Consider the following 20588-nt stretch of genomic DNA (forward strand, 5'->3'; position numbering starts at 1 on the left):
TCGGCGGCTTATGTGGCTAAGGCGGCCCTGAAGTGCGGCCTCGACTACAGTCATGGCATCTTTGGTGGTATCGAGGAAACCGTGCCATGTGGGCTTGAAGGCGGGTTGAGCTTTGACCATGCTGCCTGCGACCTGAGGCCTGGGGGGAGGTGGTGTGCTCGCTGCGGTTGAAACCACACGAGATGAAGCAATCGACTGGTGGCGTGGAGGTTGACGCGCTGTCTGTTGCATCTGAGGTGTGAAGCCCGTGTACATTGAGGACTCAAACATGCTTGGGTATGGGGTTTGGTTGGTGGTTGGTTGTTGGGGCCAAGACCATGAGTCGGCGTCGTTGTATCCATCCACCTTTGGCACGCCGCCGAGGGACATGTCATGTCCGAACGAAGGCATTGTCAAAGTGGATGCCCGGATACCCTGCAACATGGGGAAAGTGGGTTTTTTGTTTGTTTGCGGTAATGAGCAAAATGTTTTGGTTTGAGTTGGAGATGTTGATTGGAAGACTAATGATCCAGATGGGTCGAAGATACGGTTGTAGGCGTGTATAGTGACCGAAATCACATGAGAGAATCTTCAATCGGAAGCCAAAAAAACAAAAATCCTGAGCAACTGGATATAGCCTGGAAAGGAAGCTATTCAGGTCAGCATTGGAAAATCCATGTCAAGTCGTTCTCCAACAAAAAGGCCATACTCACGTGTGATGGAAGCGGGCAAGGGAAAACAAAAGAGGGGATCAAGATCGCACAGCGCAAAAGGAGGGCGAAGCGTGTGTTTGCAAGAACGGTTGCAGAGGTGAGCAGAAGACACAAGTGGGGCAAGTGCGTTTGTGTGTCTATGCCCGAAGTTGAGGGTGTGATGATGTTGTCGTGGGTGGGGGGGGGGGGGGGCAGATGGGTTGAGGATGTTGGTGGTTTGGTGGTGGTGGTCGTCGTCGTTGCAGAAGCAGCAAGTAGGGAAACAGGATGAATGGCCAGGAATTTGTTTGGATAGATCTCGAGGCCACAGGGTGGTAAATGTAGAGGTGTGAGGCGCACGTCTAAGCGTAGCAAGAAATAAAATGGCAAACACCGATATGGGGTATATAGGTCGGCGGCGAGAGGAGGTACCAGTAGGTGGTCCAGGGAACGAGTCGATGTATATTTGGGAGTTATATTGATGCGTCGGCGAATTGCGAAGCTACTAGTATGATCAGGGTTGGCAGGGCCCCAGTACGATAATAGGGAGAAGAGGGAATAGCAGCAACGGCGGAATCAGCCAGCGGACCAGGACATGGCTCCTAACGAGAACGACGCTATCTCACTCATGACAGCCGGGATGAAGGCGGTCGGAGACAAATGGCTCGCCCTGGCAATGACTCTAAGTGCATGGGGCAAGTCAAGCGTGAGGGCATATGCACGACTGGGACGGGGCAAGTACAAAGGGCACTACGTGACAACGTGCCTGCTTGGGGGAGGGAATGGCATGTACCCGGCAGCCATGAGACGCATACGACAGGACTGGTCGCTTCGAGGGAGGGGAGGGGGGCGGAGGGGTTAGGTTAGCCCGGTTGGGGTGGCCGACAGTTGATGGGCACAGTAGCGCAGCGATCGCCCCTGCTGAGGATGCAGCTAGTCCCTGGACGGACAGACTCGACCTGAGGCAGCCCTGCTGGGGTGGGCTGTTCTGGGGCGGCCGCCAGTTTGCGGGTTCTGGTTCTGGCCCATGAGGCGATCAACAGGCAAGACGACGACTAGGACGTGTGTAGCCGTCGTGGTCGCAGCAGCACCAGACCAGTACTCTAGGAACAGTCCGGATGCACCGTCGTCGAGGCCACGGCGGCGCGCCCACCGCCTGTTGATTGACCTAGCAGAGCCCACGGGCGCCCACTGCCCCATCCATGGGCGATGCTAGGCTAGTGTGCCATGACTCCGCAGCTGCCGGGCCTGGCGTTAGGGCAGCGTAAGCTTCACGTTCCTGGACGGCGGCCGCTGGTGAGGCAGGTCGCGAAACTCTGGCCATGCGGCAGCGCTGAGGCCCTGGTGGGCTCGCAGAAACGGCCGTCGGAGAGGAAATAGACATGGGCGCGGGTGAGGATGAGAAGGGGGGACGAGGGACGAGGGAAGGGGGGGGGACGACGTCGGCCGGCGTATAACAAGGGCCGACGTCGGATCAAGGGCGTCAGAGGGGCAGCAAGCGACAGCACACGCGCGTGAGAAGAGGCACAGCGAGAGTGCGCTTGAGAGCACCTGGTGCGGAGGTGGCCAAGAGCGTGCGAGAGAGTGAGGGAGAGAGAGCAGGATGCAGCCGGAACAGCGAGGCCAGGGCTGGCAGGCGTGGCCCCAGGGCGGCGCAGACACTGGCACAGGTTGGGCTGAAGCTCGCGGATCCGGGACGGTGCGCTACCATGTTTCACACAGTTGCGCGTGGTTGGCGGGGCTGGCTGGCTGGGGGGGGGAGGGGGAGAGTGGGATGTGGATAGTAGTGTAGTAGACCAGCGAGAGTAGTGTGTAGTAACAGTGGGTGTAGCAGTAGCAGCAGTAGAGCAGAGCGACGAGGTCGTCTAGGAGGGCGGGCGACGAGGCCACAGGCGGGTGTGCCTGTGGGCGACGCTGGAGCGGGCGAGTGGTGTCGGTGTGCTGCTCTGGCGGTTGGGCTTTTGGCGGCACCAGGCAGGCCGGCGGTGCACCGGGCTGGTGGGAGGCGTGAACCTTGGACTGGCGGCGCATCACCCGCAGCGGCTTGGCAGAGGGCGCGTGGTGGATGACGAGGGGCGTGAGGGTGAGGTTGGGATTGGCATGAAGGATGTGCACGCTTTGGGCGGGCGGGTCAAGTGACGTCCACAAGCGGACTAGCGCGCACAGACAGGGCATCCTGGAGTGAATCATGCACATGCATCACACGCCCGTTTAAGCAGCCAGTCGACTGCCCAGCCAGCACGCCCTCTGCGAACTTGGTGATCGCCGTCTGTGCACGGGATTTGCAGCTGGGCCTTTTTCGCGACCCTGGAAACATGTGTTGCCATGGCGGTGTGGGGAAGAGTAGTAGAGTGCGAAGAGCATTGGCATCGGCATTGGCACTGGCACTGGCACTGGCAGCTCGTCGATACGCATGGTACTGTGCTATCGATGTAGCATGTAGATGTAGTAGTATGTATGTATGTACACGTGTGTATGTATGTGTGTACGTACGTACGTACACGTGTATATTGAATCCGTTCATGCATAGTACATATATACACCTGTGCAATTATACATGCTATAATACACACACTCACTCACACTTACATGTACATATGTAATGTACCGCGTCTGATCCTACTTCCATGTGCAACTGCAACTACCCTACGTCAAACAGCCCACTGCAAGCGGGGCTGGGCAATGACGGCACTGTGGCTGATTCATGCGCATGGCCCACGATGGTGATGATGATGATGATGCTGCTGCTGATGATGCTACTGCTTCTGCAAAGGACGCACGACTAGTGCACACACAAACCGTGACAAAACATTACTCTGTTTTCCATCCACACACAACCGCCATCCCTGTCCACCCTATCCTGTCCCCAGTCGTGCCCTCTCCACCACCATCGTCGAGCTGAGTTCAAGAGGGCGAAGCTGGCTGTCATGGCTGCCACGGCCGGCCTCGACCTCGACCTCGACCTCGACCTCGATCTCGACCTCATCCCACATCCCACCCACCCTGTGCCAGTAGTCAGGAACGCAATCCTTCCAGCGCCGCCTTGGCCGCCAGCGCCCGCCACGAATCGCGTCTCGCTCTTCGCCTTTTCACGCGCTGACAGGTACCACACACGCACACGACGCCTCGTTGCCACTCGCTCGGCTCCACTGGCAAATTCTCCTTCTGTTTCACCCCCAGCACGCAGACCCTTTCCTACACGGCACTAGCTGATGTGCTCTGTACTACACACCATTCTCTCCTAATGCTACCACCACCACCATCGTCGTCACTACCCTCTCTACATGCAATCTCCAGTTCTTCGCCAAAAGACGCGCGCCAAATGCAACACGCGCCGGCTCTCGTGCGACACGGCTGCAAGCCAGGATCAACGCTGCTCCCACAAGCTCTTAACAAAAGCAATTTATACCCCTTCGGCCATATAATACATACTGGTCTATACACCAGCCGTGAACATGCTCGAATTGCCCGCACGTTCACTCTCCATCGTTGATCACACAGTCCGCCCTCGACTTTTGGGGCGCGAACAGACGGGGACGGGGGCCACTCTGTCCCCATTAGCTTCTCCTTGCATCGTTCGTGTTTCAACAAGTCACATCGCACCTCGCGGCCACTCAGAAGCCCCGTCGCCTCCATCATCTAGCCCCTCCAACCCACCCCTCCCCCCAAACCCATCCACCCATCGACCCTCCCACGACGCCTATCACGCTGCCTCTTCGCTGCCATGACCAGATGTTCTGCTACCGTCTCGCTTGCCCCGGATTGCTACTGACAGAAGGGCTCCAGCTGGCTCGCAATCTGACTTTGACTTGCCCGCCTCGCCCAAACTCGGCTGCGATCAGCATCTGAACTTCTCAACTGCCCCCCCCCCCGTACACGCTAACAAGACAGCAGTAGTAGTATTAGTTGGCTTGTCACGCGCCATACCCAATTCAGTCGCACACATGGTACTCTACCTACATACACCTGCTGCTATGACGCTACTATGCAACATGTTGCACAAATTTGGCCCGACTACTCGATGCCAACACGAGCGCCCGTCTACACGCACACACCGCGTTCTCGCAATCGCCCTCCATCTCTGTCTAGCTGTCAATCTGCACTCGTGCAGCGCAATTGCCTCACCGCTGCTCAAGACTAAGACCCTACCCTCCACCCCAAGAGTTTGGTAGATGCATGCGCCTCCATCCGTAGCGTCAGCTCTTCTCCTCCCCCTTTATGCTCGTGTTCGCTTCATCTTCCCTCCGATATTCACAAACTCGGCTCATGTCGACGTGCTGCCACCCTCGACTGAGCCTTTTTCGGTTGCCAGTCTTACCGAGCAGTCTTCTGCGGGCCTGTTCTATTGACTGATAGCGCGCTGCTTGGCGCCACACGCGTCTTGATTCGCCGTGCCAGGTTACCCCCTTGCGTTGAAACCAATCTTTGTAAATCGGCAACCTCCTTTGGACCAAGCACATGATGGGTCATGATCGACATTGGCCGTAAAAGGTCCCTGGACGATCACGGAGATCCGGCTCCTACAACGCATCATTTCTCCTAGGCTTGCACTAACCCACCCTCACACGTTGAACACGCTGAACATGTCGCCAGGGCTCACAGAAACTCGTCTTCTTGGTCCGGTCCCATTTCGGCCATTCTCTTATTCGCCCGTCCTCCGCGGAGGGTCCGGCCCGCCCACCTGTAGTTCACACCCCAAGTGCGGGAACCGTGTCTAGAGTCCTACCCACCTCCAGATAACCTGCATTTTTTCAATTCTCCAGAGTTTCGATTCCACCACAAACCCGCCCCCCAGGGGCTATTTTAGCCCTGCGTAGAGGAAACGTCGACCTCCCTGCCCGTCAAACTCTGGATATTGGTAGGGTGACAAAAGCGGCGCGACACGTCTTCTAGAAAGGCATTGCGACCTCTTTTGGCGCTTCTTCTCTTTAAGCCAGCATTGTGAATTGCCATGTTTTCATCCTCCCGACGTTACCCTACCTCACACCGTTGACCCTGATGGCCCCGTTTCCTGTCCAGAGTTACACAAATTCTCGGTTCAAATCCGAATATTCACGGAAACCTTTTCGCTCCGCAAACGGCGCTGCAGCGTCCTCCGCTCCCGGCCTCAAGCACATTGGCAAGTCCCTGAACTCTATTTCCCACCTGCCATGGGCATCTTGATGGACCTTGCTGTCCGTTTAGTGCCCCAATAGATTCCCTAGAAACGCCATGGATTCTCCAGCAAACCGCCACCGTGCATCCGTAAATATCTCGTCGATCCGGACCAACACCCGTGGCTTGCCCACCTCCGTTCGTGAGCGTAGATTAGTTTCACGACATTGACAAGCAAGAGATACTGCATTTGCAAACTTTATGACTCGTGCAGACGACTAGCAAAAGACCCTTTGCGGGGCCTCCCACTCCACCATGATATTCCCAAACAATCTGTCACCTTGGTCAGCTTGTAACAATCAGCCTACTCTGCCCACTTGCGCACACTCAACAGTTTCACTAGCCGGCTCTCCCAAAATGTCTTGCTCAGCCTCCCGCCCTCCGCTGACCCTTACGTATGACATGCGTCGGCATCAACTCCGCAATCTTCAATCGCTCCTACTTCCTCAAAAATCCTCCACGACAGGCAATGTGAGCGAGCTGCCACCAGGTTGCGCCAACTGTGTTTCAGGCCACCCAAACCCTAGCCATTGCGCGCATTCCGAAAATCTGCCATGTGTATCTCTCCTTCTCTTTCTCTTTCTCTCCACGCTGCTTCTGGGCCTTTTTGGGGTTGAGCTGGGTGCGCAATGTTGTACGGAATGACGTGCGTTAGACATGGCCGTGGTGCAAACCTTGCTTCCCATAGTAGGATTTGCGACTCCAATAGAAGCCATCGGAGCTTCTCATCAACGTGGCAATGTCCAAAAGTAGACGTGTCTACCAGTTTCGCCATAGAATACAGATTACACAATGCGTCAGGTACGGAGCAATGTACTCCATGCGCCATACATCAACACGTGACCGTTTCGGCATATTTACTCTTTTGGCCACTTCGTTACGTGTTTTACTGCATCGCTTCGAGTATTACTGCATCGCTTGTTCGTCCAAAGGCGCGTAACACATGCATAGTAGAATAGTCCGAATTTTGTCGAGCGGAATCCGCCACACCGAGGCCGCCTGTCCCAGACGCTCGTCCATGTTGCAAATGGGCAAGCACAAATCTTGTTTCAGGGAGCGAAATCTCTCCGTATCTGCAGGCTGCTGCATTCATATGTGTCTAGAAGCTCATGCCGTAAGGCTGTCGGCAAAAGAATCCGACACAATCACACATGTACGGAACTGCCCGTTCCAGGGTTCAACTTTACATACATACATACAGCCAGTTTCATGAAGATCACCCACACGGATATACTCTTGAGCCTAGTCTCTCGCTCGCTCAAAGGTGGCAATTCATGTCCCTGTTTCCCTTTTGTAGTAATCGTCGCTCGCCACGTGGGTTTAACATTTCACGACGCTTCCAGTCGAGACAATGATATGCTACAAAGGAAATGACGATCGATCGTGCTTCGGCCTCTGATCCCTTCCTCCCCCTTCCCTAGCTTCTGGGGGACAAAGTCTAAAAAATGCTGACAGGATGGAAACGGAGGGTAGGCCGTAGCCGCTTCACATCCCACACCGAGCAGCATGTCAGAGAGGACGTGCGTACGGGCAGTAGTGGATGCAAGCCCGTTGCACATATTGAGCGGCAAGGACCACCCTGCTACGCCCTCGGGGGCAGCGTCTGCGAGTGCGCTCACCTGCATTCCCGTCGTATTGGCACGTCATGCCGGATATTTTTTTGGGGAGTTTTCATTACTAGATGCTTTCGCTCCTTGATACACTTGGACACGGCCTGGTGACGCTGGTTTATCCAAACTTTGGGCCCCGTCATGTATGTGAAGTGCATGACCCGACAGTGTTACGGTGCGGACCGTTGCTCACGACAGATGACCCGAAGTGCGGTAAATGGTCGGACTTTGGGTTGATACGAGGGCCCGCGGTTGTCGATAAGACTGGGGAGTGAGGGTGAGTTTTAGATGTCGGAACACCAGATTGAGACTCCTGGTGATGATGATGATGATGATTGTGATAAGATTATGCTGATGACGACGACGATTATGATGATGGTGCTAATGATTCTGACGATGCTAACGGTGCCACATCTAACGATGCCATGCTAATGATAATGATGCCATACTGACGGTGCCATACCACCGATGCCGCCGATGCCAACACCAGTAATGCAGATGCAAATGCAAATACTAACAATAACAACTACAGTTGACAAATAATAGTACCCACAGTCATTCCATACGCTCTACCTACCACCGTTTCACTCATCGCCGATGAAGATTTCGGCCTGTATTCCGGGGCTAAACCTGTGCATGTTTCGAAACTCTGCTTATTCCAGCCTGTAGGATCCCAGAAGTTTGTTTCCTTATTCGCCGTTCTAAGTAGTTCGGCAGACTTGGTAGTTTCCTTTTTTCTTTCTCTTCTCTTTTTTTCCAGATAGATGAATAGTTCATGGAAGTGCAGGTCTTGTCGTTTCCACTGTAATCATTCTTGCAACGGCGAAAGTGGACGATCAAACAAGACCCTGAATTCCGGAGTGACGGGAAGAAAAGAGAGTGACTGCGTTGTCATCTTCGGATGCATTGATTTATGCTAGTGATTTGTGTCGTTATTCCATGATCCATATCCCATAATTTTTCTTCACTCAGACGATGCATTTGTGAAGCCCACTGACAATTCACACTCCTATCATATCAATCTCATCATTACCCACACATGCATAAAACGAAGACATATACCACACCCCCAAATCTCCCACGAACGCCCCCAAATATAATCTCTAACAACCCCAGACCTACCATGTCACCGCATAACCCACACCCCCTTCCTATCTCTCCCTTCATCTATCCATCCAATCCAACCCAGCCACCTCCCCTCCCCTCCCTTCGATCCATCCTTCCATACATACTCACCCGCACCGCACAGCACACCAACCAGCCACCCCCGGCATCTCCCGTCTCACTCCCCCCTCCCTGATCCATAAAAAACACGGGGGAACAATCACATATCGTTCCCCACCCTAGGCGGAAAAAAAGCCTTCGTATAAACGGCATCTCCCATATCACTCACACATACGCCGGGAAGTGGAGGTTGGGGAGGGGCATGGCACGAGCACAAATACAGGTAATTATTAAGTGGTATCCACAGTGCGTGTGCGCTTGTTCTCGTATTTGGACCGCGATGAGAAGGAGGGGGGTGTCAGGGCTGACGCGGAGAACGAGTTCCTAAGCAGGGGAAGGGAAGGGGGGTTTTGTAGCTGAATATGTGTATTCGACTATAACCCATAATCCCATCTATGCAACTCAATCTAGTATTGAAGTACTTTGAATTCATGCCTCCAACAAAATCTGTTATGTAACCAGACAATCCTGATTTTTCATTGATTCCAGTGACGTGAAAGAAGACGAGAGAAAAAACAGGTTGTTGTGCGGTCCCTCAAAAAAAAGATTAGATTATTGTATACAAAGGAAATGAATTGAATAAAAAAAAACACCATCTACAAAAAAAAGGTCATCACAAGAACACCACCTCAAAACCCACTTCCTACCGTCTCCACTTTTCCTTCCCTTCCCGCAAGACCACCACCTAGTACATACAACCTACCAAACACACAGCCATCATCCCTCCACCTACCTCGCCTACCTACCCTAAGTACCTACCCACTTCCCCTGCCCACTTGCAACCCATCAGCACCCCTCATCCGACACCCCCTTCCCTACAAAAGACCCACTTTCAAAAAAACAAAAACTCTATCAATACGGCCGTTAGATACCTTACTTACTTACTTGCCTTGCCTTGCAACAACGCCCACACCCTCCTTCCCCCCCCCCAACCGATGCACTTTGGCAACGCCATACGCCTTAGCCGAACAAGCAGCCCCGGAGTGGTTCCGGGAAGGGGATGCAGGAATGGGGAGGGGGCGCGGGTGGTAGCGAAGGGGGAAGTGCATGTGAGAGCGGACCACGGCTGTCCGATCCTTGTTCGCTGCTTCTCTTTATCTTGTTTTTTTTTGCGAGTGAGTGAGCGAGGATTGGCCGTGTGTGTTTTTGACTAGGGGAGAGAGAGAGAGCGGGTGGCTGCGAGGTGTTGGGGTGTCTGTGGGTGTGGATTATACATGGATGATGTGGTTTGGGGAGAGGAAGGAAGGGGGACTAGGTGCTTGCTTGGTTGCTTGCGGTGTATGGATAGAGGACTTTTACATATGCAGTATGTACATGTGCGTGTGAGGTGTACACCGACTTCTCTTTGCATCTCTCTCTCTCTTTCTCGCCATCTGGCTATCTCGCTTACCTTTACCAGAAAAAAAGAGGACAAGAAGAAGGAAGAGGGGGGGGGGGAAGGTGCAGGCCCATCATTCGGATCTGACTGATCCCGAGTCTATCCATGTAGAACCACACTTCTCATCTTTCTAGTCGGTGAGTAGGAAAGGGAAGCCCAAGAGAGAAAAAAACAGCCCACTTCTCATACGTTTTTTGTCTCTCTCTCTCTCTCTCTGTCTCTGCCCTACCCGACATATGACCACCTCCTTCCCGCCGCTCCCCTTCTAACCCTTCTACCTCAACTTCTCAAATCTTTCCTATTTGGCTACGGAGCCACACCCTCCGCTCTCAACTCGGCCCTTTCTAAACATCCTTACCAGGATCCCCATCTTTCGTCCATCGGGCCCACTAAAAGGAAAATCGCGGGATAACAAGGGGCATCCCCCCCCCACCCCCTCCTATTGACCAAACGACTGACAGAAAGCAGTCTAGGCAAGTAAAGCAAGGATATGGGTAGGAGGAGGAAGGAGCAAGAGAGTGGGGACGTCAGCCGGCTCAGCCTAAAAAAAGTGGGGACAGTTAAGTAGGGTAGGGTAAGGCAGAGTGGTATGTATGGGTTGTGGGGACGTCGTCCCAAATGACATTGATTACATTATTTTAGCAACGGGCGAAAGGGCATGGCAGGGCAAGGGCAAGGGAACGGATAGGGCACAAAAAGGACGGACGGGAGAAAGAAGGGTAAGATGAGATGAGATGAGATGGCAAATTTGAACAACCTCAACCGGTCATCCTCCCCAAGAGAAACAACAACCAAAGACAAAGATGACATGTGAGATTGGGCTTTGTCACAGATAATGTCCCTCTATGCGTTTCGCGAGCTTCGCTTCGCTTCCCGTGTACAATTTTCTTGGTCTTGCATCCGTCGTTTGGCCTCGTCATGCCGGCTTCGCCAAATGATAATGGGATAATCATTTAGTGGGCTTGGCCCTTCGCCCTATCGGTAGTGGTCGGTGGTTCTTTTTCGGGCTCGTCCAGAAGCTGACATAACCCTCCAATTGTACCGTGCGTTTTTTTACGTACTTACTGTCTCTCTGTCTCCATACCATAACATCGGCGAATCCGATGCCAACATACCTACATGGACTAGTAGTAGGCATTACGCTTGTGGGACCGCAAGTTCCCCCCAGGGGGCGGGATGGTCAATCAAGGGGGGGGGGAGGGAGGAGGGTGCGAGGCGCGCGGCATTGGGCATGGGGAGGGGGGAAGGGAAAGGTGGTCGGGCTGGCGCATGGCATTGTACAGGGATGGTGCTGGGACGCGCGCGCGTTGTGCTGACTGTGACGGTGGATTTTGGAGGCATTTGATTCGCAAATGCGCTGCGAAGGGGACGTGTTGATATAAAAGCGGCAGATGAAGACTCGTGCGTGTTTAAAGAGGCGGATGTGAGTCCGCCTGCTTCATCAAGTGCTTATCGGTGCTTGATTTCTGTGATTTTCTCGTGTCCGTCGGGGGGCTGTAAGACGGGTCAACGTGGCTGTCAGACGGGCCAACGTGGCTAACGGAGGCTAATCGAGACGCAATCGGGGGTTTTTGCTTTCCCTTCTTGCATCTCCCCGGAGGCTTGGGTGGGGTCGCTGTCGGAGAGATGGGCTGCATGGGAAGATGGGCCGGCTTACGGCCACGTCAAGTGTTACATCTATATTCTGTTCTTTTAACCGCGGACTCAACGGTCCTTTGGGGGAGGGCAAAATGGCGGTGTGAGGGATAGAGCAATCGATGGGAGTGAGGCTGTTCGTCTTGCGTGGCAGAGAGGCGGAGCGGCGGATGAAAGATTGGCGATTGTGGATCTCGCGATCCACGATGTTCGTTGTTCGACAGTACTTTCGACGTGCTTTGATTAGCATGCGGCTAGTAGAGATCGGGAGAACCGTCCCCGACGACGATCCGTACTTGGTAGGCCAAGTACGGTAAATGTACCGTATGCTAGGAGAGCCCTGGTACATTCAGCACGATAAATTGACGGTATATAATACGTACGGGACGGTATCGGTTGCGTCCGAATCAAGCTGCTTTATCCCGTATCAAGCTTAGAGAGTGAATATTACAAGCTTTGGCCCGCCTACCTATGATCACCCGCCCGTCTTACCCTTGACAAGATTACCTTGACTGCATAGGCCACCCGTTTACATGTATCATACGGGTGCTGACAAAGTCATCCGTACATATGATGATACCATACATTCAAAACTGAATATTTGTAACAAATAACTTCAGGTGAAAATGAGCATGTGAACAGATAGGACAGAGTGAAAATGGAATCACATCTGTCGTTGGCAACACTTCTTCGTTTAGTGACATCTTTGCAGAGTATTCAAGTATGAGATGATTTTCACTGTACCAGTATAAAAGAAGAGAAGTCTTGGAAATGCATCCATCTCGCAAGTGATTCCTGTGTCGCAAGTCATTTCAGACACTGGTGACATCTTTATGAGAATTCTTCATTTATGAAGTAGAAAAGATGTCTCTCTTTTGCTGTTGTGCGTGACGTGACGGGAGCAAGTCCTATAATACATCAGGATGCAACGACACTCTCGTTTGCGTTCTTGTCCTCTCCATCAGCCTCTGTACCTCCACTCTCAACACTTTCTTGCTTCATCTTCCAATTCTTGAATTCCTCACTAACAATTTTTCCAGTGCCATCTCTCACCCTCCTCACCTCAATAACGCCACTCTTTTTTCGCAACTGAACACTATACACACCTCCATCTCGTACCACGCCTTTCAGCCAGGCCAGGAACTCAGTTGCAAAGTTAATACACACGTTTCCATCCCAGCATCCCGTTCCTCTACGCACCATACCAGGTATCTCATGGGTGTTGAAAGTCTGCAAGCTCCTTAGTATACCGCTCTTGCTTCTGAACCCGACGGTAATTCTGGGGACGCCGAGGAGAAATGACTGGGCCCAGAACTTGAGAAGTTTGCGCTCGAACTTGAGGATATCGCGGTGTTGCTGGAGGTGCGGGGGAGGTAGCTCTTCGCTTGTCTTTAGCTCAACCCATTGGATGGGCTGCTCCGGATCACTGGGCTTGGGGGCGAGAAGCCCATCGACTTCGCCGCCTAGAACAAGGCTGTGGGGGCCAAATGACGTGTGTACTATGGAACAGAGCTGGGCATGGTTGGACACGACACCCCGCTGATGTTTTTCAATTTCCTCGCGCGGCGTCTCGGATGGCAGGGTGGGTATCAAGGTGAGCTTCTCGAACTTGTAGCCCCAGTATGTCATCATTTCTCGCGACTGCTGGTTGGCATGCTGATGCCGAGGCGGTGGTCGCTCAGCTTCTGCTGCGCGCTCGGCAGCTCGTGAAGGAAAGTCTTCCTCGATGTAGATTGTCCCATCGTGTAGGGTGGCAAACATACCAAACTCGGCAAAGTTGTCAAAAGGCGCTGTCATGATCTGATATCCGTCAGAAGTGTCTTTGGGTCGTCTCTGCAGCGGTAGTAAGGTAGGACAACCGGGTCCGCTTACCTTGCCTGTTTTCAAACCAGCCTGCATCAACATACCTTGGTCATCATGCCTCGCCAGGTCATGAAATCTGCCTTTGGCTGTCCTTTGCCGGTCTTGTTGTCCATAAGCGCCCTAAGCAAGCTATCCAAATGCGGGTCTTCCTTATCTTGGTAGTGTTTGAACGTGTCGAATCCTTCTTTGAGATCTACACCCATAGGCGGGTGGACATAGTAGTTGATTCCTGACTCGTCCGCCTGGTAAACATGGTCGTCGTCGTATGAGAAGTGGGCGATCTCATGGGGCCGCTTGATGGTTGCTGACGCGCCGCGGAAGCGATTGAGGGGCTGTATGGGAAATGTGTGAACTGTCATATCTGATTTCGGGGTATTTATTTCAATAGCTGGTGCTTGTGTGGGTTCTGCTTTGACAGAGGCTGATGCTGCTGCTTGTGGAGGTGCGCGAGTTCTGGGTCGCTTCCGGGGCGGTGACCTGTCTGATGAATCCTCGATAGGAGTGGGCGGTCTCTCCGGGAGGCCAGAGGGAGTTTTAACGGGTGTTTGTTCAGTCATTGCGTGGTCGTGTTTGTACAGGCATGTTTGATGGCTGGCAAACTACGCCGCGGAGGTGCATCCCCCACAAACCGCGGTTCTCGTACCTGACTAGCTACGGCGCGCCATCCAAACCATGTTATGCCATGTGTCGACGTCAACAACATCACATACACTACAACCTATAGCTTTCTTACAGTCTCCAACACCGCCTCTCCCGAGCTGTACAAAGTTGCGCGAAAATGGACAACCGTGCTATAAGACTCAACCCTAACACCCGGCGCAACCTCTTCGCTGCCCACACGGCCCAGCAACAACCGCCCGCCTCACGACGCCAGAACCAGAATGCACCTTCAGTTCGACCCGACAGCCGCGAGATTCAACAAGACATTTTCACGCAACCCGTTGAAGATGAACTAGTCGAGAAGGATGCACAGGGAGATTACATCATCCATGCGCCGACCCCGGTGTACAAGAATATGGGCACGGCCAGCCTTGGGCCAGAGGGAGATGAAGAGGGCGGTAGGTCTTGACAGAATCCGGGCATAAAAGAGGAAACTGACTGGCGATAGAACATGAAAACGAGTTGATTGAAATGTACGGCAAGTCGAATGTGCACTGGGCTGCAGCGGGAATTGAAGAGGAGATCAGGATTGCGCTGAAGAGTAGCTTAAGGAAAAAGGTGGCGAGTTTGGAGGATGATGGATGGATGTTCCAAGCAGAGAGCGAGAGTAAGAAGTGAAGTTTCTTTGGGCAACATGTACATGGCACTACGAGGAGTTTGGTGTTACGATACCCTTGGCACGGTGTTTTGGGTCATAGACAAGATTGATATTAGCCGGGTCAGTTGTGAGCTTTTGCAAGTGCTGGGTCACGAAAGAAGTGATATATTTTTCAGGCTGGTTCTGTACTTGAAGAGTTGTTTACCCATTTGTGCTCAAGTCGTACTACATGCAAACGTTCGCCTCGAGGGATCTCTGTACACAAGGACCCTCATACTCAGTTCACAACATGCTTCCAGATCTCTTTGGAAAGAGTCCAATCATCCTCCAAAAGCCTTCAGGCTCACAGGACGTCTCACCGATTTACATCCTACTAAGCTTCCCACCCCTCACCTTCCGCAGACTGGGACTCTGTGCACGTTCCTGCCGTCCTTGTCACTCATGCCTCACCTGGCGGGCGGGTAGACAAGATTAAAGGCGCTAGAAGGTGACGGGTGGGGCACCACGATAGGTGAACATGTGGTTGAGGCATGCAACTCCAGACTCGGCACGTGTCTTACAGCTGTGGCGCAAACCCACTACCTCCAAATCACGCCCACATGCGCAATTGATATTGCAGAGCCTTATAAGCGCTTCCTCGCGATACAACCCATGCTTTCGCCCAGACAGTTCCTGGGCTGTGGCGGTGCAGTGTCTCACTATGTCAACCCTGCCAAGACGCTCACCTTTACCTTGAATCACTTCACGATTGACCTCCCAGACGTCCGACTCACACTCTCCCATCAACGGTGAACGTCTTCAGCGAAAAAACTGCTACTTTCCTGCTAATATCGTCACCTGACTGCTGGAGCTTCGGCGCCCGCTCTGAGGATATAAACCCTCCCTCCCTCGCTCCTTCCTCCTTTGCCTCCTCTACCCCACTGTCAATTTTCTGCCTCTTGCTTGAGCTTTGTCAACTGCAAAGTCTTGCCTTTACCACATCTCTTCGATTTGTACAACATTTTGTACATTTTCTTTCACTTCCACCATCATGTCTCATACCTCTCCTCAGTCTTCAACGGCCCATGGTCCTTCGTCGAGCCCTTATGCCGGCACTGATCCCACTCTCTACTCACCTGACGTGGACCGCAAGCCCCGCATCGGTCATCGTCGTCAGATTACCGCCATTGCTGCTGGTAAACTGTCTGTCAAAGATGCCAAGGACATGCCCACCATCATCAAGGCCGCCCTCCCTCTTCCCGCTATCTCCGCTGATGGTGTCTTCACGAACGAGCTATCCGAAGACAACAATGGCTATGTTTCCCGATATCAGTTCATCTCCCGGCTTCCTGACGGTACTCATGCTGGACTCGACTCGGAGCACGAACTTTTCAGCGTTCAGCACCAGATGAAGCTTGTGACTAGTTCTCCTCCCTGTTTCCATAAGCCTAATTAACATCCGCTGTAGTACGCATGCTTCCTCAACGCTGTCCCCTACTACTCTCGCGGTGTCTTCATCCGCTACGATGATCTTCGCGACGCTGCCGAAGGCAAGGACATCCTTGAGCAGCATGAGTTCACTGTCGACTATGTCACACCTTACGACTTTGCCAAAGCCAAGGCACAGGACACCGCCAGCCTCAAGGAGTTTGAGGGCCAGATCAAGCTCGGCATCGTCATCGATCCAAATCCCGACCAAGCCGTTTGGGAGTTCTCGTCCGAGGACTTGAATGAAGTCTCCAACTTCCTCAAGATTACCGCCCAGGCTTTTGGCGAAGTTCGCAATATCACTCATGTCGACTCTCTCCAAGACAAGATGGTCGTTGTGTATCGCATCGAGTTCTTCTCCATTGATGCTGCTGTTCGAGCTGTCCAGTCCTTACGTATGGATCCGGTCTGGGGCATCAACCGCCACGTGAGTTTCCTCCCTCCTCCAACTTTTGCGCGCCCTTGCTAACGTCTTGTAGAAGTCATTTCAGTGGTGCACTTCCGATCCTGCCCTCTGGTCGGATGAGCATGTCGCGACCTCACCGAATCGCCCCAAGCCTCGCCTCGATGCCCATGGTCGCATCTACGGTTATCGCTTCGCCCCCAACCATCAGATTCCCGATCAGTATTCCGACCGTCGTTCCAGCTACCACAACCATCCCCACGATCAGCACAACCGCGTTCGCCGTGAGCGCATTCTTGATGGCAGCGACGTTCGCACTACTGTCATGCTTCGCAACATCCCCAACAAGCTCGATTGGGTACGTAGCTTGTTGCATAGCCAATTGAACTAAAGCTGACCACTTCAACAGATGACCCTCAAGAACATCCTCGATGACGTCTGCTTTGGCACTTACGACTTCATGTACCTTCGTATCGATTTCAAGTCTGGCTGCAACGTTGGCTACGCCTTCATTAACTTCACGGATGCCAACGGCATGCTCTCGCTCATCGACCGCATCGAGCGTCGGCTCTGGCCCGGCTTCAACTCTGACAAGACTGCCGAGGTTTCCTACGCCACCATCCAAGGTCGCGAGGCACTTGTCCAGAAGTTCCGCAACTCGTCTGTCATGCAAGAGACTCCTTACTGTCGCCCACGTCTGATCTTCACCCTCGCCGACGCTGAGATGATGGGCCAGCTGCGCACTGCCGGTACCGAGCAGGCATTTCCTCGTCCGGACAATCTTTCCAAGCTTCAGCGTTCCATGGATAGTGCTCGTAGCATCGGCCTCTATCCTCCCAATGGATACTCTACCTTTACTGAGCACCGCAACCGCTCCAGCGCCTACGACCGTGGAGGCCCTCGCGACATGATGCAGGCTGCTATGCACTTTGCTCAGCAGCGAGTCACCCCTGTTCAGTTTGCCGGCCTGAGCGAGGCCAAGAAGCAGGACATCGAGACTTGGTACCTGTGCACCTATGGAGGCGGTCACTGTGGTCGCATCCCCTTTGACTGCATCCCCATGACCCATGTCACCCAGTACTTCAACGAGAATCCTGCTCCTACTCCAGTTCCAGGCATCATCGGTGCGCCGGCTAGCAGCCCTTTCTCCAACAGCGTCGCTTCCGCCATTCCTGACGGCACCCCGACTCGACCCTCTGGTATGGCTCGTGGTCCTATCCGCCCCTTCTCAGCTCGTGGCTATGCGGATGCCAACAACAACCCCTTCTTGTAAGCATCGACATGACCGGTGCTTGTTTTCGCGTCTATGGACAATGTTGCAACATCTATCGCATTTCGCATGAGTGCAGCAAGCACACGATTCCTTTGTTTGTTCGAATCTGTTTCAAGATGTTTGTCAAACAGGGCTTGATAATAGCTTCCTGGGAGTGGTACTGGAGACGCTGCCGAGTTTATGTCTTCCAGAATGATGTCGTACGATCTGGATTAATGATGTGGATGATTGTGGATTGATGTGGTCTCTGACCTGATGATGGATCGCACTGGGGCTGGTGAAAGCACAGTGCCATAGTAGATAGCTTAATGTCTTAGGTAATATGAGCAATGACTGCCATGATTGTGTCTTGTTGGTGAATTGTTGTGACTCGCTACTTGATCTGACGATATGTAACTTGATTGATTTCTTTGCATCTACAGTACAAGGTCGTTCGGCTCTCAGGGCAAGGCCGATGTCTACATTCAGTCTGTGGGCGAGTAAACAAGAGACCTGCCTGTTCATAGCCCTCGATTCATTCAAATTCATTTACATGCTAACTACCCAAGTTTGGGTCAACCTTGATAAATTCCCACACCACCCCTTCCGACAACTTATCCCCATTCCTCCCCAACTTTCTCAGCCCCCTCTCCTCATCAACCACCACAGGCCTCAGCGTCCACCAATCCAGCATCTGCAGCACATACCCGCCCTTGGGCACCGGCGTCACAGTAAACTGGCGCCACCCACTCCCCAACTCGGCCGTACACTTGAGCCTCCCATTCCCATCATGACACACAAACCTACTCGAGCTACAGTTCCGCCACCCGAACCAACCCTGCGTCTCGACGCACTCCCAGTAGATGGATCCGTGGGTTGCGCCTCGCGCGGCTAGCACGACGGAGCCGTCGAGGAGCGTCAGCACGTTGCCGTTGTCGGAGGTGGCGCACAGGATGTAAGTGCAGCCGTGTCGGGGGATTTGGGCTGCTTCTTCTGGGTAGTAATCGTCATTGTCGTCGGAATTAACGCGAAGGGTGTGCTCCGAGGTTATGGTCGGGGTGTACATGGTGTGGCTGTCTGTTGCTGTTGTGTCGGACATGCATGATGGCGAGTCTGGGCGCATGTTGTTGGGTTCATGCTGTGGTGATGTCATAGTACTGTTTTTTTGTGTTTTCGGATGCTAGAATGGGTTTGGGGTCTATGCGTATGGTATGCACTGTATGGAGTTTATCCTGTTCTCCCTTGTTTGGTCCTTTTTTGGGGTCGGCAGTATCTGGCCGACGGTTTGCCTGTTTCTTGACTACGGATTAGGTTTGCGAGTAGTAGCAAGTACGTAGCACAGTCCCGGCTTAGTTGTTCGTTTCGTTTGCGGACGGTCTCGGTGTCGGTGGTGGCGCTATGGATGTACGTATGCGGGGTAAGGCGTGCGTGTGTAAGAGCATGGGCGAGACCTCTGGGCTCGGTCGCTTTGCGTTTCTTGGGTTTAGGCGCCATGATGGCTGGGGTTTTTTGCGATCAACACTTGCTTGGCGAGTGCTGCAAGTGAGCACCGATAAAACGTCGCAACGTAGGTACATGCAAACGCACGGCCGAGCTTGGATGTGGTGTTATGCTGCGTCAGGGTACAAACTCTATGTATGCTTCTGTGTATGGAAGTCTGTTGAAGTCCTAAATTGGACACCCGCATGCTCTATTCAGAAAGTGGGCTTTTAGGTTTTTGGACCCTGACTGAGTGACTGACACCGATATGCGTTATGCACCAGCGATGATCAGCACGCGTGAGATCTCGCCATCTTTTATTATCTTTCTTGGTACCTCGCACAGACTACTCCCCAATTGCAAAAGGAGGCGGAGATCAAGGTTCGATTCCTGTCAGTCATAGGGCGCCGCGATCGTGACCATGTTGTTGTCCAAGAGATCTGTCGACGGGTGCTTGCTTCCTTGGAAATGACAGTCTTGAACGTGGGGACTTGGACGTGAGATAATAGGGGGCTACTGGGGCCACTGTTGTCCCCTGATCTTCACCAAAGCAAACCTCACTAAGCGACAAGGAAACCCCTGATGCAACTTACACAGAGACTTGAGAGTCGGAGAGTTCGGATGGCATTACTCTACGTTCTCGTTTCTGCAGGTGAGAAACGATGGATTATGTTTCCTCAGTGTCGGATCGTCTGTGCGACCATCAATCGGTTCACAATCCTGCAAAGAGTTTCTCACATGGACGCTCGAATCCCTGGAACTGTCACACAAGAATACGATGTCAACAGCTATGCCACTTGGCCCAAGTCCATTTGTAGCTATCGAGAATGAGGAATGGGACATGTCCAGGAGGACGTGGGTAGCACCAATGTTCACGTGGTCCGGCCCTTTTTCACCGCCCGGCGGCCAAATTGCCAATTTACGAAGCATACAGAGCGACCTTGATCCAAAATATATCGAGCACGATTTTATTTTCCGTCTGTACCGCAAGGCTGCGCTTCTATGCAGCTACATATGTTTGGAGATGCACATGTGCAACCTCTGCATCGAGCCTAGAGCGGGGGGGTTTTCCCGTACGTCATTGGACACCGCAAGCAGAGTACTAGTAGTATAGGAAACCAAATACGCCAGTTCGCCCAGTCCCCACGGGCGCGCTCAAAACGAGAAAGGGTAACCCAAGCAGCATAGGCCGCC

The 20588-nt window shown here is 53.0% G+C and overlaps 5 protein-coding genes across 5 annotated transcripts; 2 read left to right on the forward strand and 3 right to left on the reverse strand.

Annotated features, from left to right (window-relative positions):
- Nucleotides 1-2375: 2375 nt before the first annotated feature.
- COCVIDRAFT_18298 (hypothetical protein) lies at nucleotides 2376-3934 on the reverse strand (the record flags this gene model as incomplete). The annotated part of the gene is made up of 6 exons (XM_014698395.1): nucleotides 2376-2847; nucleotides 2927-3090; nucleotides 3169-3214; nucleotides 3261-3312; nucleotides 3507-3866; nucleotides 3904-3934. The coding sequence occupies 6 exons, from the start codon at nucleotides 3932-3934 to the stop codon at nucleotides 2376-2378; spliced, it is 1125 nt and encodes a 374-aa protein (XP_014553881.1).
- An 8656-nt stretch (nucleotides 3935-12590) lies between these two features.
- On the reverse strand, nucleotides 12591-13894 carry COCVIDRAFT_40149 (hypothetical protein; the record flags this gene model as incomplete). Its single annotated transcript, XM_014698429.1, has 2 exons — nucleotides 12591-13472; nucleotides 13580-13894. 2 exons carry the CDS (start codon nucleotides 13892-13894, stop codon nucleotides 12591-12593), a joined length of 1197 nt encoding a protein of 398 aa, XP_014553915.1.
- Nucleotides 13895-14313: 419 nt separating this feature from the next.
- COCVIDRAFT_18300 (hypothetical protein) lies at nucleotides 14314-14813 on the forward strand (the record flags this gene model as incomplete). The annotated part of the gene is made up of 2 exons (XM_014698396.1): nucleotides 14314-14593; nucleotides 14644-14813. The coding sequence occupies 2 exons, from the start codon at nucleotides 14314-14316 to the stop codon at nucleotides 14811-14813; spliced, it is 450 nt and encodes a 149-aa protein (XP_014553882.1).
- A 1010-nt stretch (nucleotides 14814-15823) lies between these two features.
- Nucleotides 15824-17936, forward strand: COCVIDRAFT_106431 (hypothetical protein; the record flags this gene model as incomplete). Its single annotated transcript, XM_014698430.1, has 4 exons — nucleotides 15824-16189; nucleotides 16241-16687; nucleotides 16740-17021; nucleotides 17073-17936. The coding sequence occupies 4 exons, from the start codon at nucleotides 15824-15826 to the stop codon at nucleotides 17934-17936; spliced, it is 1959 nt and encodes a 652-aa protein (XP_014553916.1).
- Nucleotides 17937-18471: 535 nt separating this feature from the next.
- On the reverse strand, nucleotides 18472-19014 carry COCVIDRAFT_106480 (hypothetical protein; the record flags this gene model as incomplete). Its single annotated transcript, XM_014698431.1, has 1 exon — nucleotides 18472-19014. One exon carries the CDS (start codon nucleotides 19012-19014, stop codon nucleotides 18472-18474), a length of 543 nt encoding a protein of 180 aa, XP_014553917.1.
- Between the last annotated feature and the right edge of the window lie 1574 nt (nucleotides 19015-20588).

This window comes from Bipolaris victoriae (genome assembly GCF_000527765.1).
Source record: "Bipolaris victoriae FI3 unplaced genomic scaffold scaffold_78, whole genome shotgun sequence".
Taxonomy (NCBI): domain Eukaryota; kingdom Fungi; phylum Ascomycota; class Dothideomycetes; order Pleosporales; family Pleosporaceae; genus Bipolaris; species Bipolaris victoriae.